Source organism: Dermochelys coriacea, chromosome 1, assembly GCF_009764565.3.
Source record: "Dermochelys coriacea isolate rDerCor1 chromosome 1, rDerCor1.pri.v4, whole genome shotgun sequence".
Lineage (NCBI taxonomy): Eukaryota > Metazoa > Chordata > Testudines > Dermochelyidae > Dermochelys > Dermochelys coriacea.
The window spans coordinates 157,919,447-157,944,891 of record NC_050068.2 but is presented as its reverse complement, the minus strand read 5'-3'; the positions used below and the strand labels follow the sequence as shown (position 1 = coordinate 157,944,891).

Below are 25,445 nucleotides of genomic sequence, written 5' to 3'. Positions count from 1 at the left end.
TTAGTCATCTTTGTTGCTCTTCTGTGGATTGTCTCCAATTTGTCCACATCTTTCCTGAAATGTGGCGCCTAGAACTGGACACAATACTCCAGTTGAGGCCTAATCAGCATGGAGTAGAGTGGAAGAATCACTTCTCATTTCTTAGTAGCAGCCGTGTTAGTCTGTATTCGCAATTCTTTTTTCTCATTTCTTGCTTACAATACTCCTGCTAATACATCCCAGAATGATGTTTGCTTTTTTTTTTTTTTTTTGCAACAGTATTACACTGTTGACTCGTATTTAGCTGGTGATTCACTCTGACCCCCAGATTCCTTTCTGCAGTACTCCGGCCAACTTTCACATGCTCTTTATTCATATGAGTAGTCCTATATGAGAATCCATAGGATTACAGTTATGAAGTGGCTCTCAACCTTTCCAGACTACTGAATCCCTCTCAGAAATCTGATTTGTTTTAGAGTAGTAGCCGTGTTAGTCTGTATTCACGAAAAGAAAAGGAGTACTTGTGGCACCTTAGAGACTAACAAATTTATTTGAGCATAAGCTTTTGTGAGCTACAGCTCACTTGCATCCAGTGAAGTGAGCTGTAGCTCACGAAAGCTTATGCTCAAATAAATTTGTTAGTCTCTAAGATGCTACAAGTACTCCTTTTCTGATTTGTTTTGGTACTCCAGCTTTCACCTCAGTTAAAAATGACTTGCTTACAAAATCAGACAGAAAAATACAGAAGTGTCACAGCACACTAATACTGACACATTGCTTACTTTCTCCTTTTTACCATATAATTATAAAATAAATTAATTGGAATATAAATATTGTACTTACATTTCAGTGTATAGTGTTTATAGAGCAATATAAACAAGTCATTGGCTATGAAATTTTAGTTTGTACTGACTTCGCTAGTGCTTTTTATGTAGCCTGTTGTAAACCTAGGCAAATCTCTAGAAGAATTGATGTACCCCCTAGAAGACCTCTGTGTACCCACTGTGATACACGTACCCCTGGTTGAGAACCACTGCAGTTATGCATGGTAGTAATTGTCTGCAGGATCAGGGCCATAGTTCTTGATGGTAGACCGCTAGAGTCAATAGCCTATGAAAAATAGCACAGATCATGATTCGTGTAATTTGTTTCAACTTACCCTGTGACTCATCACATTTCAGTGAATTCAAGGGAGCTGATAAAATAGTTTCTTGATGTCTAGTTAGTAATGCAGCAAATTAAGCAATGGACATTCTAAAACACCCTGACATGTTAAACTATTTGTACAGTACAGTTTAGTGAATATTTTTAGAGTAAAAATGGTTTAAAACAGACTGTTTGGAAATTAGGAAGAGGGGATCAATATCCATAGTTAATGCTCCCTTTTGCATTCCCTTTAAAAGGTGACAGGTTTCAGAGTAGCAGCCATGTTAGTCTGTATCCGCAAAAAGAAAAAAAGTACTTGTGGCACCTTAGAGGCTAACAAATTTATTTGAGCATAAGCTTTCGTGAGCTACAGCTCACTTCATCGGATGCATTCAGTGGAAAAAAAATTTTTTTTCCACTGAATGCATCCGATGAAGTGAGCTGTAGCTCACGAAAGCTTATGCTCAAATACATTTTTTTTCCACTGAATGCATCCGATGAAGTGAGCTGTAGCTCACGAAAGCTTATGCTCAAATAAATTTTTTTTCCACTGAATGCATCCGATGAAGTGAGCTGTAGCTCACGAAAGCTTATGCTCAAATAAATTTGTTAGTCTCTAAGGTGCCACAAGTACTTTTTTTCTTTTTCCTTTAAAAGGTGGTATCTCTATTTAGCTGGTTGGGTATCTTAGGCATATTTCTTAGAGCTCCAAGCATTCCTCCAAACACTTCAAAGGCATAAGTTTATGGCCACCATCCTTCTGGCCAGAAGGACTGCACTGGATCCACGCTGAGCTCTCATTGCTTCCTGTAGCAGTCACTACATCTCTAAAAAGCGCACAGCTTCTGCTGCACTCCTTCTTCCCAAGGCATTCCTGACCAGGAATCTAGCCTGGAGCTCTCATGTGCCAGTGCTTAATTTGTTCCAGGGCTGAGCCTCGGCCCCTCTCGGCTTGGCAGTTCAGAGCCTCAGCACTGTTGGACTTGCAGTGTCAGTTATACAAGTTTAAAAAAAAAAATGCTTGAATCCCGGCACCTCTTTAGTTACAAATTAAGCACTGACCAGTGCATATCACTGACCAGTAGCGCACCATGTGCCCACCAGATAATTTCTTTTTACTGAGGGCTCCACCTGGAGATGTTTCTTCCAAACCTCTCAGTTTGTGGATATTAAAAAATAGCAGAGGATAAAAAGTATGTTTGATCTTACAGTCGTGTGTCTTGAAATCACAATATGAAGGATCTTTCTGGTTTCTGAGCTTCATTTCAGAAACGCATGCAGTCATTAGAAAAGTAATCACTTACTCTTCATCTGTGTACTGTGTTGAAGTGAATATCCTCAAAATATGCCCGTATTCTTGAGACAAGACTGGTCCCAATTGATCTAACATCCACCTCTCTGATACACAGGCAATGTGAAAAGCTAGTGGAGGGTTTAAGTTCTTGGACTGATGTTTCTCTTTCTTCCCCTTCCCCCAACTAGAGTTACACCTGCATAAACCAAGAATCAGGCATAACATTTTGAATAGAACATTTAAAACTTTAGTAGGATAATAGCAAACACAAAATGAGCGTCCTATCTCAGTGTTGTGTTGTATCCTAACCACGCTCCACAGAAATTGAAATCATTTAGACAAGACTACCATTTATAATTATACCCAGCTCTTACTGTTTTTTAATCAGTAGGTCACAAAGCACTTTACAAAAGAGGCAAGTATCATTATCCCTATTTTATAGATGGGGAAACTCAGGCACAGAGAGGTGAAGTTACTCAGCCAACTATTAATTTGGTTGGGAAATAAAGGAGAAACAACCTGATATTTTGGATAGGGATGAGCTCAAGTTACACTACTTGTATCTGAATTTCAAACACTTCTAAACTCGGATGGTATTTAGAAGTGAGGGTTTAGATGGGGCTTATCTCTATGTTTGGGAAATAGAACTGGTAAGATAGGTAGTCTTTATCGGTACTTTCTCAGCTTCTCAAAAACACCATTTGGTTACAAAAATAGAAAAGAAAGTTTCTTCTTTCCCAGTAATTTCAACACAGTAGTATTTAAGTGCTCCTGTTTCACTTTGATATAGCCATTTAAGGTTGTTGGAGAGGAAAGGATAATCATGATGATAGAAACATCACATCAGACTTCTTATTCAACACTTCAAAATTCTTCTGTGAAAACTGATGTTAAAGCAATTCAGTAACACTTTTCACAGCCTGGATAAGAAACATTACACAATAAAGCATAATTGTATTGTGCCAACTCCCCACCCTTTCTCTGAGCTGGACACAGGTGCTGATAGATGTCCTAAGGTAGCATGCACCTGAACATATTTCTCTTTGGTTTGGGCATAGACCCCCTTTGCTTACATGGATCCAGAGGCCCCAAACATAAATACCCAATTTCACAGACAGGAATTCTGAGACCATTTTTATAAAGGAATATAAGCAAGGGAATGGGTACAGACCAATGGGCTGAAAGGGGATGGGTGACTGAAGGGAATTCAATAGCGACAGTGAAACAATAGTACCATCTCTCCCCTTTCCGCCCCCCCCAAGGTACCCAAAACCATCTCTCTCTCTCACACACACACACACACACACACACACACACACACACACCCCTGAGGCCTCAGAGCATACCAGTGGTGCACATAAAGCAGAAATGCGCTAGCTTGGTGGAGTGCGCTGCTTGGTGGCTGCTCAGTCTGGACCTCTGACCTGTTGGGGTACCTTGCTCCTTGGCTACTTAGCCTTTACCTGCCCTTGGGACACATGCAAGTCTGAATCCAAAGTGTTCACCACTAGTTTCAATCTAGCAGTCTGGGCTCACAGACACCCACACCCTGTGCAACACCCTCACTTTTCCACCGAGGCGCTTCTCCCCTCTGCCTCTCCACCTACTCCTCCCAACTGTTCTGGAATCCTCTGGCTTCTTGCCCCTATTGGCGATTGAACCACCAAAACTTGGAGGCTTGCACTTAGGCACCATCTGCTGCCTTATTATGGTATGTTGTACGACACAAGCTATGTTGCAGTGTTATTCTACAGACACTAGTGTTTTACATACTTTTAAAAGGTCGCAAACCCCTGCCTATTTTACTGACTGAAAAAATACATCACCTAAGGGCTACTGATGTCAGATCCAGCAGGTTGTTACTACCATACAAAGGGCTGGAAGCCAAGCACGGTACTTTTACTCGAAATACTCGAAAGTATTTTTTGCACTACTCAATTAGGAATTTTACCAGAAAAAATAAATTCAAATGCTTGTTGAAAAATTGGAACAAAATCCAATGATCAACAAAAATTAATAAGGGATAGAATTCTGGACATGTAGAGGATGAAATACTCTGAAGCTAAATATAGAACAGAATTTGGGTTAATACACCATTTCCTACTCATGGTATCCATTTCCCAAAGTGAAATACAAAGTAATTAGTCTCAGCCCTACCAGTTTACAACTATGTGTAATCAGAGCAGTTATTGTATCTTTAATAATAGCTCCTGCTTAGCCTTGAGTATTGAAATGTATTTTATTGAGTGGGAATATTGGGCAAGACACGGGTTATTAATCTCTACCCTCTCTGCAAAGTAACATGAGATCTTTGACACACACCAGAGCTGTACAGAAGAGACTAAGATAGAAAGGACATTTGTCTAAAAAAGTTACAGAAATATTAGCATTGTGGATATGACCCAAAGCCCAGTCAATAAGCATTAGCGCTGACTCAGTGGCCTATTTCACATTCTTTGCACACTTAATCTAACTATTATTTCCACTCCAGAAAGTCTGTCATCTCATTAGTCACTCTGCTTTTTTTCCTTGCTTCGTGTTATCCTCAGAAGCAATCCGAGCATATTCTGTGCTTAAATCAAATGGCTACCCCGTTGGCTTTGTTGGAGGCTTATTAAAATGATTGTGCAAAATATTAAATGATGACCGGTTTCACTGTCCTTTTTTCTAAGCCTACTGGAAATTCCTCTAAAGACAAGGGGGCAACAGGGACTGAAATGTAGCAAATGTTAACCCTAAAACAGGGAAAACAATCTATGTGCAGTTGCTATAATGTTTTTGAGGATTATATTCCTTCCATTGCTGTCTGGCACATGCATGAGGGAGAGACAGTTAACTGGATTTATATATGGTTGCGGATCTTGAAGTTAGCAATCTGCAAATTCAGACTGAACTCTAGCACCTTCTCCCCCACCTTTAGAGTGTTGTTAAAAGAGAACCAGAATAAAAATTACTAAACTGAGCTGGCTTTGATATTTCAATGAAGAGAACTTTGTGACAGCATTTCTGCAGGGAACTGGACAAGGAAGGAAATAGCTGGTGAAATATAGAGCCTTCTATCTCAAGGTGGCGAGTTCAAATCCAGTCCAAAATTGTAGTTACCAAAAGTTGCTACAACATGAGGTCTATTTGAAATTAACGTAGTGGCACCAGTCCAGTTCCCAACAGATAAGAATCCACACAATCATGTCACCCTTGCCAGTGGAATTAACAAAGAATGGCTATATTGCCTCAATCCACCATTAAACCCTAGATGTCAGTTCTCCAGGGCAAACTGAAGTGTGTTGCTGGGGCAGCGCATGGCAACCTGAATTGCCACTGCCTGTGCTATATCTCTTCTACGGATAAGTAGAAGAATTCAGTCAGAGTGCCAGCACCTTTCACTACAGTCACATGATTTTGATCATTCAAGTGATTGGCACCCAGCTTGGCCTAGCAGCAGTGTGAGTGTCCTCACTGGAAAGCCACAGTGGAATTGCTGCATCCATACTGGTACTGTATTCATGCCTGTGAGGCCATAGAACTTCTGGGAGCACATCCCATAGTTCTTAGTCCTACTCTAAGCTGTGCCACTTTATGAATTATTATTTTGTGGAAGCATATTTTGGGACAACCTGGGCACCTATGTGAAGTGGTCTTAGCCCACCAACTCAGTGAAGTACTTCTTGTCTGGTGCTCTCTAGATTTCTGTCCAGGATGGACCTCTGTTCCAAACTGTTGGTAACCATGTCTCTACTCTAAGATGTTGGCATTAATGCAACTTAAGATGGATCCAGGACATCAGACACAACAGAGGGCATTTCAGCAGCTGCTTGTCATCCTGAGAAAACAATGGCAGCAGGGCTTGCTAAGGAGATCATGCAAGCTGCATGCAGATATGGAGCAGTGGAGACAGCTGATGCAGCTTTTAATAGCTGTGGAATCCCAGTAAGCTGATTGGCAATTCTGGAGCAGATCCACAAGCACGGAGCGATGGGACTGTATTATCATGCAGACCTAGGATGACCGTCAGTGGTTCTAGAACTTCTGTATGAGGAAAGATGCCTTTCTGGAGTGTGTGATGAGCTTCCCTTGGCCCTTAAGTACCGGGACATGCAGTTGAGAGAGGCCAGAAGCTAGTTGCAGTTGCCATCTGGAAGCAGGTTACCACAGACTATGACAAGTCAGTGGCTAATCATTTTCCCATTGACAACTAGGGTGACCAGATGTCACCAATTTTATAAAGAAAGTCTGAATATTCGGGGCTTTGTCTTATATAGGCGCCAATTACCCCCCACCCCCTGTCCTGATTTTTTCACACTTGCTATCTGGTCACCACCTTGCAATGGATGTTTGCAAGCTAATATTGCTATGGTTCACCCATAGATGGTGAAAATTGCTAATGTCTCTGTAATAAAAGCAGGCTCTGAGTGAATTGGCTTTTCAAACTTTGCAAGGGCTATAAATGGCGCACACACATGCCCAAAGTCCACCCACCCCCCACACAAGTTACACATAATGCAAAATAGAAAGGATACTACTAGCTCATTAATCAGGCCCTAGGGCAAAATAACTTGCCATCTCAGTCTCAAAACAAAGGGCCCAACCCTTTTCCCACTGAGAAGTCACCAGGAAAATTCCCATTTACTTCATTGGGAGTAAGAATGTGCAGACAATCACAGAAACAATTGTATATTTGCTGGGAAATGATTGCTTGCTGGCTGACTGCTTTGTTTGAAAAGAGAAGGAAGCCAATCAGAAGAGCTCAACAACTGACAAAGGAAAAGACCTTTTACAGCATAAAATCATTGTCTTTAGGGGTTTTTTTAAACCAATCATTCAAATCTTGCACCCCTTAGCAAAATGCAACAAGTGATTTATGAATCAGTTTCTATCAAACTTTTAAAAGACCAAGAAAATTAGGAATCTGCCCATAGTCCACTTAAATATAACCACAAAGGAATATCTTTATTGCCTAACTTTGCACTCTTTCATTATTATCCAGAACTTTTAAAAATTCATCTTGGTTTCATTGAAAGCCTTGTGTTTTCCTTCATGAAACGGGCTGGCTTTCTGACCTTTAGTGCTTCCTGAATATTTTTGTATCTTATCCCATACTTATCCCAGTTTCTGGTCACTAATCATTGATTTCCAGAATGAGAACCCCGGACACCTGAAATAACGCTCCCAGCATGTCACAAAAGTTCGTTCTAAGTTCAGCTGCAATTGCCAGCATCTCCTAAATTATTGCATTTGTCAGTCGTTTGTACAATAATGAGCTTGTGATATTGAGTCGGACAGTTTTAGTAGCTAGCACCTCTGAAAGATGCTGTGTTTTGCTAAGAGCAGGATTTCAGTCATATCTAAATCTGATTAAAAATATATTTAAAACCTTGATTTACTGCTTTGATCGCAGCTGGACTGTAATAAACTAAGGTCCATCACTGTGGTGATTATCAAAATAGCCATATAGGATAAATTGATGCCAGTTACTTTCCAGATAACATGTAATAACTGGTAATGATCTGTCTCAGGTTTTTAATGATCTAATTGTTCAATCCTGTAAATTTAATCTAGATACCTGAATGAGTGGGGTCCAGGCAGTGAGGAGGAGGGTGCTGCAAAGACAAGAGCCAGACCTGTGGGAGAATAGATTAGGACAAGGAGCCTGAGTGGGGCTGCAGGCTGATGGTGGGCAGGGGGAGAGGGAGACTTGGGCAGGCTGGTCAAGGAGACTGGGACGGGATGAATAAAAAGACTGGAATTATGAGCTAGGGAAGGCCATCGGGAGGGAGACATGGATCAGATCAGCAGCTGGGGCAGGAGGGAGACTAAGACTGGGAGTGAGGGAAGGTAATGGGGAGCAAGCCAGTAGGTGGGAGGATACTGGGACTGAGTGGGGGCAGGGTGAAGGAAGTGACCGGGAAAGGGAGAGATCTGATGAGGAGCTGGGTGCAGAGGAGAAGTGGGCCTGACTGGACAAAGAGAGTGGTTCAAAGAGCTGGGACGCAAGAGAGAACAGTGAAGTTGTATGAGGAGACTGGGAATGTGGGTGGAAGGGGCAACTGGAGGCCAGGGTTGGGGAGAGAGGCAGACCGGATGAGAAGCCAGGAGGGGAGAACTGGGACTGGCTGAGCAAGGAGGCTGGGACTGGGGTGAGAAGCCTGAGGCATGGAGACTGGGAGCTGCAAAGTGAAGAGAATGAGATTGGAAGAAAGAGCTAGGAGTGAGAAAGCAACAGGATTGGAACAGGCTAGAGAAGGGGTCATGCTTGGGGGGGAATAAACAGAAGAATCTATGCCCAATAGAGCATACTCCCTATTAGAGCCTGGAGTGGAAAGCAAGATCCTTGAGTCTCACCGTTCCTCTGCTGTCAGCAAATATGTGTGACACCCACTGGCAAAGCGTCCTGTCCCCACTCTAGTGCTGGTCCACATACAGGAAGACAGCCTACTACCGCTATCAGTTACTCAAATGGCAGAGGTCTGTGTGGTGGAAGGAATGAGGCAGGGAATGGCCGGAGGACATGAGTGTATCCTTTCTCTTCCTGCAATCCCCTTCCCCATACCTTCTAACTTCTGCAACAAATGAGGCAGACAGACAACAGTCTTCTTTACTACACAATCATGCTTCATCTCCAGAGCAGGTCTATCCTGTGCACTGAAAGAGGCAGGGGTCCAATGGAAAAAATAGTACGTGATAATGTAATTAAAGACTGTATCATAATGCAAATGCACAAAGGGATGGCATGGAAACCTAATGCCAGCATTTCCTGACTTTTGGAGATTTTTAAACTGACATCTTTTAGGGTTGTCTTTGCAACCTTAATAGTGTTTTTAACATAATTTTTTGTGTGTAAAAGAATAAAGGGCATTCTTTAGGGGTCAACAGCAGTTGGAAAAATTAATCTCAAGTGGATTCAACTGCATCTCAAGTGGATTCAACTGCTAACTTAACGGTACTGCAATAGTGCCATACATTACAGTGAGAAATTTGGCTTACTTGGAAAACATTACATTCTGTCTAAATTACAGGACCAGATCCTCAGCTAATATAAATCAGTGCAGCACCGTTTACTTGAATTAACCTATTGACACTGAGGATCTGACCCATTCTATAGACATTCTTCAGGACTTGCAATTGCTTCTTTCTACGATTTGTGGTCATGATCATCATCTAGATTAATGATAAAGTTTCTTTTGCTGTAATTTCAGATACCATATGCTAGATTTGTAGGTAGTTGGGTTAGGATTCCAAAATCCCCTTTCCTCCTCTGCTTTCTCATTGAAAATAAATGAATTAGAAAAGGGGGAAGGTAAGAAAGGGAGGAAAGAATTCCAATGCCCAGGGCAAATCAGATATTTCAAAAGCAAGAATGGTCATTTACGTAAAGCCAGTACATGAGGTCCATGTCCAGTGGAATTTAACCGTATCTTCTCTTCTTTGTCTTGGTTTTTCTTCACTGCTGCTGTTTTGCTTGGAAGGTGGTCTTCAGTAAATACTGCAATTCCAGAGATATTGTTGACCTCTTCTGCATTGCAACTGGGTTACCAAGGTAGGCATCACTTGATACATTTTGACAAGGGCTAACACACCTTTCACCTTGGTTCCTTCCCTCTTCAGAACAATTCAGAGGTGGGACCAAAATGGAACATCACACCCAACAATCCATGAGTTTTGGGAAGAGGAGAATATATTTCAATTCAAATCTGGGTTCAGATCTGCATTTTTTGCATCTCAGGCATATCTCAAGTTACAGAACGTGGGAATCAGAAATTGGGGTAACAGTAATTCATGTATAATGAATAACAGAAGAGGGCTTAATACACTATTGGAAGGTGCTCAGATATCACAATATTGGTCTGGTATAAGGAATAGAATAGAAGAGGGGGTGTTTTTGAGAAATTGTGCACAGACAAGCCCAGTCAAGGATACCAGTTTTACATTTGGGGCACTGTCAAATAGAACTATACCACTCTTGTTCAAGGTTCCTGGTAACCAAACAGAGTACCCACTAGAATTTTGCACAAATGGGACAAACAAACAAAAAATGTCACCGAGTCTCTTGTTCCAGGCAATGTTCTCCTTTAATTGGGTTATTTTTATGAGGGGGGGTGGTCTAAAAATTCCATGAGTTTCCACTCCTGGAGTTTCTTATTAATTGTTTCATTTGGGATACAGTTTGGTGTACCTATCCTCCACAAAGAGAATTGGCTGGAGGTTTCACCCATGAATCTGGAGGAATCGGCCAGCAGCCCTTTGCCTATGCGCTGGAGTACAGTTCCCACTGCTCCCTAGACATCACAGAACCCTCTGAAAGGGGTATGCAGAAAGGAGTATGATGTCCCTTAGATGTACACACCCACAGTACAAAACCCAAGAAAAAACATTAAATCACAGGGTTATTGAGTGTGGTTAACTCTGTGGGCATCTGGAGAATCTTAAAAAGAAAAGGAGTACTTGTGGAACCTTAGACTAGCAACTTTATTTGAGCATAAGCTTTCGTGAGCTACAGCTCACTTCATCAGATGCATTCAGTGGAAAATACAGTGAGCTGTAGCTCACGAAAGCTTATGCTCAAATAAATTTGTTAGTCTCTAAGGTGCCACAAGTACTCCTTTTCTTTTTGCGAATACAGACTACACAGCTGCTACTCTGAAATCTGGAGAATCCTACTGACTATTATTTACATAAAACTCTGAGAAGGAATCCAATAAGCTTTGCTGTTTACCCTTGCTATTACCCCTCCTTTGATATTGGAGAGCTCAACAATTGTCATTTGCTTGTGATGTCAAACACTTCCAATGTCCCTCAGAAAACCTTGTTTAACAATGTAAGCCATTCATGGACAATAACAGGAGGGTTTCAGTTAAACAGGTTAGGTTATGGTTTGTTTTAAATAGGGCCATACAAAGGGCTGCTGAAGTTTCACTAATTTCAAAGAAGCTTCTGGTGAGCACATTTCAGTCTGTGGTGCCAAAACTAGCAAACTAATATTCAGAAAACATTGCCCTCTTTTCAATTGCTGTTGGTGTTTTGTTTTTGTTTGTTGTGAAGGAGTTTCTTTAACAATTTCAGAATTCCCTTTTGTAAAAGAAGTGGATAACAACACTGATAATCACTTGTGTAGCTTGGAGGGGGTTGGATTTTGTGTGTATTATCTCAAGGTAAGTATTTTTATTGATTTTTAACTCAGTCAGTATATATCTGCCAAGTCAATAAATCATGATACCTCCTCACTGGAAGTCAGTATCTGATTATTCAACAGCACAGCATATGTGATTTTACAGGGAGCAAAGTTCCCTCTGGGGAAAGACAAGATCACAGTTGCATTTTAATCACAAATGTCTCTTGTGGTTGTACTGTACAGAACATAGCCATTAAGGACCTAATTCTCCACTGCCTTGCCCCTGGTGTAGTCATCTACACCAGTGCAAAGTGGGTGAGATACAGTAGCTACTCAAAATAGGAGTGTTTTAAGCCCATTTAGCCAGTTATACCTGTGCAATGCAAGATCTGAGGCAGCACAGAATCAGGACCATCACTTTCTAGGTTAAATAAACCTCTTTGATTTGTGTCTTTCAGGAACACAACTCTCTCACTTTTGACAGTTGATAATTGCATGGTATCCATAGATCCAACAATGCCAGCAAACTCAGAGAGGTAAGCCTGAGGAGGACGTGATACTGTAAAATAGCGTCAAGCCCAGGGAAAAGGTTTGCTTAGCCATAAACACCTTTCCTGTGCAATGTGGCAGGAGAGCCTGTGCAGTGGGAGGTAGCTGTCAGCAGAAGTTGGGCACAAGATTATAACACTAATGCCTCTTTGGTTTGTAATTTTACCTGCTATTAAAGTTGGCGGAGCTATCTGAGGAAAAACTACTGCACATAAGTATTTAATGTAGAACATCTGTATACAACCCACTATGTTTACTCCAAAGGCTCCCAGCTCCCTTAATTCACAGTCGTCTTTATTTCTCTGTTAGAACTTAGGCATGTCATTATTTGGAAACGGGGGGTCCCGGCTTTTATGATGTGCTGCTCCAAGCCCAACTGCTCTGAACCCCATTTACTTTTGTTCCCTGGCTTCTCATAGCTTGCTATTTTAGCCTTGCTAAATATATAAATAAATAGCCTTGCTATTTTTTCACCGTGGCCACTCTCTCATTATTTATGTATGTATGTATTTATTTGTATTACCGTAGTGCCTAGGTCCCCACCCCAGTCATGGGCCAGGACCCCAGTGTGCTAGGCACTGTACAACAGAACAAAAAGTCTGTCCCTGCCCCAAGGAACTTTCTTCTTCCCAGTGACCGTTTCCTTGACACCTCTATTTCCAAGCTAACCTGACTCTCCCCAAAGGGGAGAGATTTCTGCTGTGCTTGTAGTGTGACCATGGTGTGTTCTGGTGGCACTAAAGCAGCCTGAACAAGTCCTTGACTACCAGTGCAGTGGCAAATTTGGGGCGATAAATTCATAGAAAGTGCATGTTCTTTATTTCCATGGGTAAATTTTCAACCCACAGATTTCAAGCTGGCTCAGAATGCATTCATATACTTCCTCCCACTCTTCATGGCATGTACACCAGTCCTATACAGAAAACACAAAGTGTTTTATCATTGTCATTGTAACCAGCCCTCTTTGATATTTTGCAGTACTCCGTATAAAGTGAGACCTGTGGCCACTGGACAGTTATCAGGTAAAACACCTTTATTTTAGTCATATTTACTAAAACGCCTTTGACTGAGCTGGTAGTTTGGGATTAAAACAATCTGGAAAATGTATTACTTGTATGTTCTCTAGCTATACTGCAAAAAAAAAAAAAATTGATCTGACATGGCTGTGGCTATGCCATAATCAAGAACTGTGTAAAATATTTAACTCCCAAGTAAAAAGTGGTTAAATTCAAGTTGGAGACACATCTGTGAACAGGTAGCATGGAATTTTCAAAAGTACTCACCACTGGTCTAACTCTACTCCCACTGAGGTCAATGCTAAAAGTCTTAGGGTATGTCTACACAGCAGCTAGACACCCATGACACCCAGCCCCTCTGGTTCAGGCTGTGGCGCTGTTTAATTGCTGTGTAGATGTCTGGGCTCAGGCTGGAGCCTGGGATCTAGGACCCTGCAAGGTAGAAAAATCAGAAGTGTACAGAGCAGTGAAACAGCCCTGCAGCCCAAGCCCTGTGAGCCTAGTCAGCTGGCACAGGCCGGCCACAGGTGTCTAGTTGCTGTGTAGACATACCGTTCCCACTGAGGTCAGTAAGGGTAAGGCCATTGCTGATCACTTTTGAAAATCCCATATGTAGTGTTTTGTTTTGTTTTTTACCTCTGCAAACATCTCCTCAAAGTTGGGCACAACATTTGTACCCTAAGTAGCACTAACAGGCTGAGGAAAGGGTGTCGTTCCTTCACACATTTACTGGGCGCAGGTTCAGTAGCTCTAAATAAATGCAACATGACTGAAGAAGCTCTGGGTGGACAACAACATTGCATATACCATGTGTGTTTTCAGGGGCCTGTTCTCCAAAGTAGCTAAGTTGTTCCTTCTCCAAAGGAAAAGAAATGGCACTTTCACTTCAGTCCAATCTGCTTCACGTTTTCTCTCTGCTTTTGAGCAACATGCTTAGGCCAGCAGCTCCAAGATTTTGGTGTGGGGAGCACAGGAAGTTCACAGAGCACTTTTTTGTGTTCAGCAGGGAGCTAGCTAGTCATGTGGTAATGGCTGCTTCTGTCTAGCTGGTTCTAGAGCAGTGGTTTTCAAACTGTGGGTCGCCAAGGCTGACGTTAGACTTGCTGGCCAAAGCCCAAACCCCACCACCCAGGGCCAAAGCCGAAGCCCAAGGGCTTCAGCCCCGGGTGGCGGGGCTTAGATTACAGGCCCCCAGCCTGGGGCTGAAGCCCTGGGGCTTCGGCTTTGGTCCCTCAGCTCGAGGCGGTGGGGTCAGGTGGACTCAGGCTACAGTCCCCACTCCTGGAGTCATGTTGTAATTTTTGTTGTCAGAAGGGGGTGATGGTGCAATTAAGTTTGAGAACCCCTGTTCTAGAGGGATGCTGGCTTTGCACTGCAAAGAAGTGTGCAGAGGCCTGTAAAGGCAGATAGAAACAAGGAAGAATATCCTGGCCCTAGCTGCATCTGCTAGCTTCCATTGGGAGAGGACTGTCCAGAGGAAAAAGAAATGAGGCAGCCTGGCAATATGTCCAGGGGAGAAGAGAGGGCCAAGCAATTGGGAAGCATGTCAGGAGAGAGGGAACAGGTGACAGAGAAGCATGTGCAGGAGAGCAGGACAAGGGAAAGGAATAGAATGGATTGGAAAGGGGAAAGGATTTTATGGCAATAAAGAGACTTCACATAGCAGTGACTGCTGAAGACTGAGGAAGGCTATCCAAATGAGAGGAGAGGGGTCCATGTGATAGCAAATGAGAAGGGAGCAAGCTCGAGAGATGTTCTTCTTAATAAAATGTGCTCCACGCTGTAAAAGTGTCAGAGCCTAGGAGCGAAATATCTGCATTATCAAGTGAGAAGAAAAGGGGTTTTAGGAGGTGTGACCTTCCTTAAATTCCGACTAGTATAATTGTTTTCTTGCCTCATCTACAAAAAGGTACAGATCCTCATTTGGTGTGCGTAAGTGTGGCTCTGCAGTCGAACTACACTGATTTACACTGGCTGAGAATCTGACCCAATGGCTCCAGGTAGTTTGGTTTATTTACAGGAAGCTCACTTTGTATTTTCCAAGAGCACATTTGCCTTTTCAAACTTTCTAATAGTTCTGGGTTTTTAGCCAGCTGAGGGTGGGGGGAGGGGAGAATGCTTTGTGCAGAGTATGGCTCATCATTTTCATACTGACAGGTTTCAGAGTAGCAGCCGTGTTAGTCTGTATTTGCAAAAAGAAAAGCAGTACTTGTGGCACCTTAGAGACTAACAAATTAATTAGAGCATAAGCTTTCGTGAGCTACAGCTCACTTCATCCGATGAAGTGAGCTGTAGCTCACGAAAGCTTATGCTCTAATAAATTTGTTCGTCTCTAAGGTGCCACAAGTACTGCTTTTCATTTTCATACTGTTTGTGGCTTCTTGCTTCATTTTACAAAGTGGGGATTCCCAAAGATCTAAGCTGAAAAGGGCTGGAAATTCCTGGTGGTTTAGTAGCCAAAGCAGGCAAACATTTTCTGTTTTGAAAAAAAGGAAGCAAGTTGGACTGTATGCAAGGGAATTAATGTTTCTTTAGTTTCTGTTTCTCATTTACATTGGTTGCCATTAATTTTAAACATTCCTGACCTTTTGCAGGAGATAAAAAGAATTGAGAGTGGGAAAGTGTTCTTTTCTGTAAAAATGCTCGGTTCTAGTTCTTTCTTTTTAAACAAACCTGACTTCATGAAAGGAGGGTGCAACCGCATTCTGCTTTCAAAAGCAACTAGCTGTTAGTCAAATAGATGCCAAAAAAGGGTCACAGCAATTTCCACAAGGGGTGTAGCTAGCACTACTCTTTTCACTGCTCTCTGACACAGCTGGAAAACAGAGAAGTATGGGTAAATGGAGCAAAGAAGAGCATGAAAGATGAGATTGGAAAGTTTGATCCTTAGAAAGGAATATAAGCAGCAGCTTCACTACAGTGAGGCCTGGTCTACCCTACAAAGTTAGGTTGACGTAAGCCATTTTGCATTGACCTAGTTGTGCATGTGACTACCCTTAAATTTGTCTCCCACCAATGTAAGCGCCCCGTTACAGCAACGCAGTTACACTGCCTCCCCAAGCAGCATTGAGCCATGGTTGATGTACAGAGGTCAATGCTGTGCAAGCAAAGACACTGAGTTACCTGTGTTGACCCTAGCAGTCCTCCAGCATCTGTCCCACAATCCTGACATTGACCACTCTGGTCTCAGTTGTGAACTCCACTGCCCAGGAGTCACAGAGACCAGAAGGCCCCTTCTTCCTTTTAATGCCCCATGAATTTTTAAAATGCCTTTTCCTGATTGCCCAGCCTGGTGAGCACACCTGGAAGCTCTCCACTGTTGTGAACAACTGCCCAACAAACCATGCTGGCTACATGCTCCAGATGAGCTCCAGCTTGGCGTAGACAGGAGATACTGGATCTCCTAGGCCTGTGGCGAGAAGAGGCTGTGCAAGCGCAGCTATGGACCCACCATAGAAATGTGGCCATCTATAAGCAGATTGCATGGGGGTTGCAGGAGAAGGTGTATGACAGGGACCAGCAGCAGGGCCACATGAAAGCAAAGGGCATGTGTCAGGCATACCTGAAGGCCACGGAGGCCAACAGTGATCCACAGGTCTGCTTTTTTCACAAAACACAAAGAACTGCGTGCCATACTTAGAGTGGATACCGTGGATACCTCCAGGGAGCCTGAGCCACACAGGTCCCTGACCTGAACAGCAAGGAGGAGGAGGAAGATGGGAGACAAGCAACCAGGGGAGGGTCCAGCTATGGCATTAGCCAGGACCTGTTTGAGACTCCAATGCATCTAGTCAGTCCTGGCAATCAAGAACGAGTGAGCCCAATGGAAGGGAAGGATCTTGGGGTAAGTGTGTAAATTTATTTCCCATTACAGTGGGGGCACCCCCGACTTAACAGGACATATTTATCGATTTTGCATTATTTTACTTCTACAAGAAGAGGTAGCAGTACAAAAAGGAGAAGTAGTGTTGTTATATGCTTTTCATTCCCCTGTAGAGTTAGGTAAGGTGGGTACCATGAGGAGAAATTTGTTTATGTGCACAGGGATGTCCCTTGAATCCTTCTGAGAGATCTCGATGAAACTTTCATAGAGGTATTTTGCAGTCCTTTCCAGAAGGTTTCTAGGGATGGCAGCCTTATTTCTTCCTCTGCGGTAGGACACTTTCCCATGCCAGTCAGCGGTAACTTCAGCAGGCCATTGCAGTACACAGGCTAGCAGCATAGAGACCTAGGCAACTTTGGGTCACCAGCAGCAGCTGTGATCTCTGTGCCTTTGTTACCCTCAGGAATGAGATATCAGCTAAAATCACCACAGTCTGTGGAAAATGGTGCCAGTATTCAGTGCCACTGCCCTAGTTTCATGCAACTGAGCAATTCCTGCCTCATTTCCCTCACCCCTAGCAAGCCTTATTCACCACGGCTGGTGCTGAGTAGTGCCGTATACAAGCACTCCAAAGCAGAAGTGTCAATAGGCATGGCCTGTTTAAAACTTTGGGGGAGCAAGGGAAGTGAGTTCTGAATCTTAACTTTTGCTTTCTGTTGTGATTATACTGACAAGGGTACTTCTGTGTTTTATCTGTAGCTGCCGAAGTTGCAGTCTTGAGGGGATTCCCCCTTCACACCTGCAGAATACCTGATCCAGATAAGGAGGAGAAAGAAGAGGACTTGGGACAACATGTACACTGAGATCCTGCAAGATAGTGCTGCATGAGAATGGGAGCAGAGGGCCTGGAAGGTGAACATTGCAGACAGCCTGGAGAAGGAGAGTGTGGAGAGGAGAAAGGCCCAGGGTTCCCAGCAGGAAAAGGAGAGAGAGATGTATCAGGACAATGGGGCTTTTCTGGCGGCAAACACAGATGCTGCAGGCTCTTGTGGATCTATGGGTTCAACAATCCTGGGGTCTCCTCCCTTTGCAGTCCATGGCGAACTCCATTACAGCACTTCCCTGCAGCCCCCCATCAACATTCCACATGGCACCAGGGTCCACAGCCCTACCACACAAGGGGACATTAAGGACCACCACTGCTTCACTGACCTTATGAAAGCCACGGTAGCTGTATGTGTAGCACAAATGGATATGAATTTTCTTTCCCCTTGATACATTTTGTTCTATTAATTTATTAAAGTATTGAGTGTATTTGCTTTTAAATTGCACAGATTTTTCTCTGCACTGGTTTTGTTACTGAATACAATTCAATTATTTGGAACATCTTCATCAGTTCATAACATACATTGCAGAGTGCCTAGCAGTTTGAAAGCACCCACTTACTTGTTCCTGCACAGTGTGACACAACTCACAGAATCAGTGACAAACACACACACAGTATAATAATCATAAATGTACAGCAAGCAGCACAAAATTAATAGGTACATTGACTGTTATATGCATAGATGTCCACCAAGCACCATACAATTCCTAACAGGCCCCCTCACAGCAGGGCCAGGTAGAGCACACCACACCACACCGTATTACTGCGGCTCACTGATAAAGTGCTCTTTCAAAGCCTCCCTGAGCCATATAGCTCCTTGAGATCTTCTAATAGCCCTTGTGTCTGGCTGTTTAAACTCAGCAGACAGCTGCTTCACCCTGCACTCCAGCAGCAAGTTTTCCCCCTTTGCTTCACAGCTATAATGCAGGGCACAGCAGGCAGCTATAACTATTGGGATGTTTTTCTCACTGAAATCCAATCTTGTGAATAAACAACACCAGCAACCCCTCAATCTACCAAAAGCGCATTCAGCTGTCATTCTGCACCTGCTGAGCCAGTGGTTGTGCATCAATACAAGCACTCCTGGTGATTACCGCAGAGCGCCGATGCCAGGAGACAAGTGTGCACGCACAAGCGTATACTAACTGCAGCAGCTTTACTCTGACATAACTTGCATCAACCAAAGTTTGTAGTGTAGACATAGCATAAAGGTGTGATGCACAAGTGTACTGGTAAGAGGCCAGTCTTTGTCCTGGCCATAGTCACATGGGTCAGGACTGCTGAAGATTAACCCCAGTCACATGATAGGGGCATCCTTCGTTAACTCCAGTGAGTACTGTTATATCATAAGTAGCTTAGATTTCTGCAATGTGAAGTCAGCGGTCTCGTTCCTGAAGTTAAAATAATCTTAGGACTCACAGATTCATGACAGTAGTGTTTTGCAACAACTAAAGTTCAAGTACTTCTTAATACGATAGATGTGAGTTAAATTAGGCTGAAGATCAAATCCTACAGAATTCCAACCCTTAAGGAAAACAATAAAACTAAATTCCTCTCTAGCATTTTCTTTCTGAGGCCTCTGTCATCACTTAGATGCATTGAATTCACCTCTGAGCTTTTCCTAGCACCACTGTCACTAGCTCAGTCAGACAAGTCCTTGGGAAAAGTATAACAAAGTAACCTCATGACCAAATTTGGACTGCATATTGAAATGCAAAGAGATCAGTAGCCTCTTTATCTTATCAACTGAGATGAGATCTAGACAAATGCACAGGGCAATTAATGCCTTTACCACTTCTTTCTACAGAGCCTCAGCATTAGGAACAGTTACCAGTGCATTTCATATTCTCTTGACCAGACAAAGGGCGAAGAATGCATCTCTGCCTCCAACTTCAGTTGCTCTTTATTTTCCTTTTCAATTAGCTTGTTATCAACCACTCCTATGGAAGAAAGCCCATGATTCTTCCCCAGAGATATCAGCATGAATTGGAAGAGTTGGATCTTCACAAATTAATGTAGCTGCCTGGTAGGAGACCTGTGTGAAAACCTGTTTATATACCTGCCTTGCTGATTGATGAGCCCATTGATGATATATAAGTGAGACCCATAGATTTTTTTGAATGGTTATATATAGCCTATTGTACCTTGTACCTATTCATTATTTGTGAAATGACAGAAACTTGTCACCAATGCCTGAATCTACATATATGATGATCTATTTTCATTTAATGACAGGTTTCAGAGTTGCAGCCGTGTTCGTCTGTATTCGCAAAAAAGAAAAGGAGTACTTGTGGCACCTTAGAGACTAACAAATTTATTGAGTATAAGCTTTCGTGAGCTCACGAAAGCTTATGCTCAAATAAATGTGTTAGTCTTTAAGGTGCCACAAGTACGCCTTTTCTATTTTCATTTAGGAGCCAAGATAACTCTGAAAACTTATGCAAGAGTGTGACATGCTCATTCTAAACAATGTCTTTAGGGAAAAGGTCCCCATCCTGCAAAGCTGTTCCCCACATAACTTATTCACATAAGTAGCTCGTGGGCTGGACTCTGATCTCGGGTACACCAGCATAAATCCAACAGCAAAGAGAGTACTTGGAAAGAGAGTACGCACCTGAATAAGGGTTTGCAAGTTTCAGCCCTAATTAACTTGTGGAGCAATCTTAGATGATTAACTGCAATGGATTTGGGGTCAGAATTAGAGCTGGCTACAAAATAAGAATTCCATTTTGTGAAAAATTTCAAGGTTTCAGAATTTGTTTTTGTTCTGCAGTGGAACAAAACCATGACCTTTAAAAAATTTTCAGGGAGGCAGAGCAAGAGACCCTTAGCAAGAGCAAGAGACTAGCCTAGTGGTTAGGGCCCTCTCCTGGGATGTGGGAGATGCAGGTTTAAGCCTGTCCTCTGCCTGAGCTCTCTGATCCTGTGATTATTAATTATTTCTGCAAAGTCCAACAGGAGAAATTGAGACTGACTCTATAGTCCAGTGGGTGGGGCACTTAGCTGGAATGTGGGAGGCATCTCTGCCTGCTTCAGAATGGGCACTTGAACCTGGGTCTACCACATCCCAGGTGAGGGCCCTAATCAAATGACTATTGTGCGGAGGGTCTCTTTTGTTCCCAGAAATTCCAGTTTAGACCTCAGCAATATTCCCATTCAAAGGTTTGCAAAACCAATAAATTTCCATGGAAAGCTTTGGTTTTGTTGAATCAGCATTTTCCAATGAAAACACATTTTGTCAAAAAATTCCTAACCAGCTCTCATTGTGCCCATTTCTAAGGCTTTTGTTCTTCTGATCTTTTACATTTGGAAGGGCTATCATCCTTATCAAAACAAAATGCTTAGAGATAAATCCTGACTGTGAACTGGACAGAGGCACAAACTCAAGTAGGTATGTTGAGGATGGGACCGTGGGGCAGAAATTATCCAGCCTAATTCTGGTCCTTAGGGTGAGATTATCACAGGCCTTGCTTGGCCACCTAAGGAAGTATGAGGTAAGCCACAACCTCCCCACTCCCTCGCTCTCCCTACACCCTCCGCTTTGACCTGCTCAGATTGCAATTCTGACTGTTTTTCAGGGGAACAGGACCAAATTGCCTGCTACTCCCTGCGCCCCATGAGTAAGTCAGTGGGAAGTGGTAAGATCCCTGCTTCTGCGTCCCCATACTTATAGGCTGCAATAGCTGTCTGGGGCCAGAGGTGAAGCAGGGAAGGGATTGTAACTCTGGCCATTCTAAGGAAGGCACCAAGGGGTTATGGGATATGAGGCCACCTGTTTTAGAGTGTGTGTAACCAACTCAGCCCAGCATATACCTGTCCTACTCTAAATTTCTCCTGATTCTGGCAGGAAAAATCTGTGCATGGCAGCAGTCTGGCACAGTACACTTGACAAAGAAAGTGCTTTTACAGCATTAGTATGCACCTGTTTTCTGGCCAAACCTGAAGACTACTGGAATTTGGCCTTTAAAGAAAAAGGGCAAACTCCTTCTCTCTGATCCTATATTGCAGAGCTCATATGCAGGCTGTGGAAGCACTGGTGAATATCATGCCCTCATTTGGGGATGAATTCCCATTGTCATCATACAAGAAACCTTGCCGAGAGCTCCACACAGAGCAAGTGCAGAATAGGCAACAGATAGCTGCAGGAAGAGTTGAATTTGGCCTGTAAACTGTGCAGCATTATATTACTGCAATATCATTGGGTGGGTGTAAACCTTCTGATTTTCACTTGCAAAATGTTGGGGAGCAAAACCGAAGTCCTTTGCAAATTATGCAAAAACTTTTGTCTTGCAAAACCATATCCACTTTTGTAAATGTGAATTTCAGAATGAAAGTGACAATTATGTTGCATGTTTGCATTCCAGTAGGAGCTAGAGGCCCTAATGAGGCCTGGGACACCATTGTGCTATGCACTGTGCATACATGTAAGGTCAGATTGTGATATCCTAATGCACATTGAGTTACATAAGGAGTTGCAGTGAAATCAATGGGATTACTGATGGCATAAGGCAGTATTCAGCATGAGCAAGGAGATTGCCATCTGGCCCATAGTAAGAGCCATTCCTTGCCCAAAAGAGCTAAATAGATACAACAGATAGAAGGTAGGAGAATGGGAAGATTATTATTATCCTCATTTTACAGATAGGAAACTGAAGCACAGAAGTGCAGATTCTCAAAGGTTTTTAGGCACCTAACTCCCATTGATTTCAATGGGAGCTAGGGTCCTAAATGCCTTTGAGAATCTGAGCCAGAGAGATTAAATGGTGTCCGCGTAATTTATTTATTTATTTATTTGCAATAAGCAATTATATCATTCTTGATTAAAATGGTGAAAAGAAATGGTGCTTTGTCTCTTTAAGATGAGAGGAACTACCATTGTTAGTCACATATATTTACTGCACTCTAGGGTTATAAAAACATACATTTGTGTTTTGAAAGTCATTTATTACATCCATAAACATCACATTGCAGTTGATTGTTCCCTGGATTAGAATGTCCTGGTACTTAGTGAGTTTTGACAGGCGGAAGGAGTGAAAGTAGAACATCTAGTTTTGTTACTGGTTTGGTTTTTAAAAGCAACTTGTCACTCTCCTGTATGCTACAGCCATTGAGACAGATCTGAGAGGCATTGAATTCAGGGTACATGGGTTTCTGTTTTTATTCTTACTGCTGGACTCATAGAATTCCAGGCATTATATACGGTAAGCAGAGATGAAGCTTTCCTGGTATTTTAAATAAGAAGTATTATTTGTTTTGTTTCAGCTCTTCGATTTTCAACAGCAGTTTTAAAACCCTTTCTGAGATAACTGAAAACTATTCCCTGTAATGGAACAAATCTTTTTATTTGCTCTTCGGATCATTGAACCCGGGTATCAAATAAAATAGAGCATGAATTAGATCCTAGACTTTCAGATTACTATGTGCTTGAACCATTTTAGAGTCACAAGCATGTAAATAATCTAATCATTTGGAAAATAAAAGCAAATGTTCCTGAGAAGTATTACTGATATCTCTCATAATTAACTGTAATATTTTGAAGAGTAGCCTATTGATAATGGATGCTCTCAAAGGAAACAGAAGCTGTTTTAAAGAAATATATTTTATATGTTGGGTATCTATTTCTTACATGTGTATACAACTGATTCTTTTCCAAAACGTATTTTGCATTTTGTATGTTATATTCATGATACATTTTGCCTAATCAGAAAAGTACAAGAGGCAGCTGTAGAAATGACAATATGTTGTTTATGCTTAAGGTATAAATGTGTGTGTGCCAATATATTAAAAATATATTTAAAACATATGCAAGAATATCAAATGTTTATCTTGCATTTCCAGAAGAGAGTGAGAGAAATATAGCATATTGCTACTGGACTTCATTTGTGGAGGACAGGGGATTATATTAGCACCATTTTGTCATTTTACTTTTTTAAACCTAACTAAAAGAACCTATTTCTTATAATCTAGTATCTTGTTTAAGAAGCAGTTGCTGTTTCAAACACTAGTTGCATGGTCTTGTGGATAATCTCGGCAAAGAGTCTGGGGATTTACTAGATAAAGGAGACCTGAACTACTCTGCTGAGCAAGTTTAATTGACACAGCTGCTGGAGACAGAGAGCTGTCTACACTAGGACTTCCAATGTTGCTAACAACAGTGCAGCTGAACTAGAGCTGGCAATGGTGGGATTTTTACATTTTAATTCCCTACTGTAGACAAGGCTGTAGAGATGGGTTAGGTTTGATTTTCAGGGGAAAGTGCTTGGGAAGTTTGTACAGCAAATGCCAATGCTCTCCGTGTCCTATGGATACTCGGAGGACTCTGTTCTCCAGCGCTGTCAACCTGGCACTTCATATTAGCACTTTATGCACTTACATTTTTTAAAGGTTAGCAACTTTAAGTATACTAAGGATTTTTAAAGAAAGTCTGTTTTTTTTAAATAAATCAATTAATATATTACCATATAATATAAATTTAGTGGTCTGATCCTGCCATCCTTACGCAGGCAAGATTCCCATTACTCTATTAGGAGTTTTTCCTGGGTAGAGACTACTCCTGGGGGAATTCTGCACCACTGCGGATATGCAGAATTCGTGTATCGTACAGAATATTTTTTTCTCAGCAGAAAATACATTCTGCCAAGAAGTGCTGCAATTATGCCTTTCACCCTCTAGGAGCCACTGTGTGCCAGAACAGAGAGCAGCCACTCAGGGGTGGGAGCTGCCCCAGCTGCAGATAGGGAAGAGAAGACGTTGCGTTCCTCAAAGTGCCCTGCCTGTGGGGCTAGGTCAGGAGGCAAGGGATATGGAGGGATGGATAGAGTGTGGCACATGGAGCTGCTGGGGGGTCACAGATTGGGGTTCAGAAGGGCTAGTGGGGGGCACAGACTAGGGTGGGGGCTGAATAAGGATGGGATACAGGGACACATGGGGCAGAGGGAGGGGGCTGCAGAGACATATGGGGGGGCTGGCTGAGTGGGGATGCAGGGACACATGCGGACAGGGGCAGATGTGCCCGACTGAATGGGAGAGACTGGGGTCAGCCAGGGTCTGCATGGGGAAGGCTCCCTAACAATCCTTTCCTGCACAAAAAACCCCCCCGTTCCATACTTCTCCCACCCATACCCAACAACACTCCAAGTTCACACCCAGGATCCTCTACAGCAATTACTTCCATCTCCCTCAGCTCCTCTGTTACCTTGGCTCCCCCAAGCCTTTGCACTACTTCTGAGGAGCATAGGAAATACGTTTCTGTACCATAGTTTAAATGAATTCTTACTCCTATGTCTGTATTAATATGCCTAGTAATTAATCTATTTGTTAAAAAACCTTTCCTGAATCATTTTTGTTGTCTGTATTGTTACAGACGTACTTGCTGACAGGTATTCTGAAATAAATTACCAAAATAATTGAAACTGGCATGATTATATTGTGTTATTTTGACAAATAAAATATGCAGAATTTAAAAATATTGTGTGCAGAATTTTTAATTTTTTGGCAAAGAATTCCCCCAGGAGTAAGACCTCAGGATTATGCACTTTTCTGCTTTATCCTAAGGATGTTTGTGTAGTACAAGGCAAGTTGCTCACTGCCACTTTGCTGTCCTGCTGCATTATCAGTGGTTTAGAACACAGCTCTGTGACTGGGAT

The 25,445-nt window shown here is 42.5% G+C and overlaps 1 protein-coding gene across 4 annotated transcripts in view; it reads left to right on the top strand.

The window, feature by feature from the left end:
- The window catches only part of PDE9A (phosphodiesterase 9A), an 87,619-nt gene that overhangs the window by 3,569 nt on the left and 58,605 nt on the right, over positions 1-25,445 (top strand). For 3 of the 4 annotated variants that reach the window (XM_038386779.2, XM_043506917.1, XM_038386778.2), the window contains exons 2-4: positions 9,883-9,953; positions 11,984-12,061; positions 13,053-13,096. In XM_038386779.2, the coding sequence (XP_038242707.1) occupies positions 9,883-9,953; positions 11,984-12,061; positions 13,053-13,096 (193 nt within the window). Of the gene's footprint in view, positions 1-9,882; positions 9,954-11,983; positions 12,062-13,052; positions 13,097-20,194; positions 23,001-25,445 lie in introns of those variants that run through there. The other variant, XM_043506922.1, reaches the window with a different exon arrangement.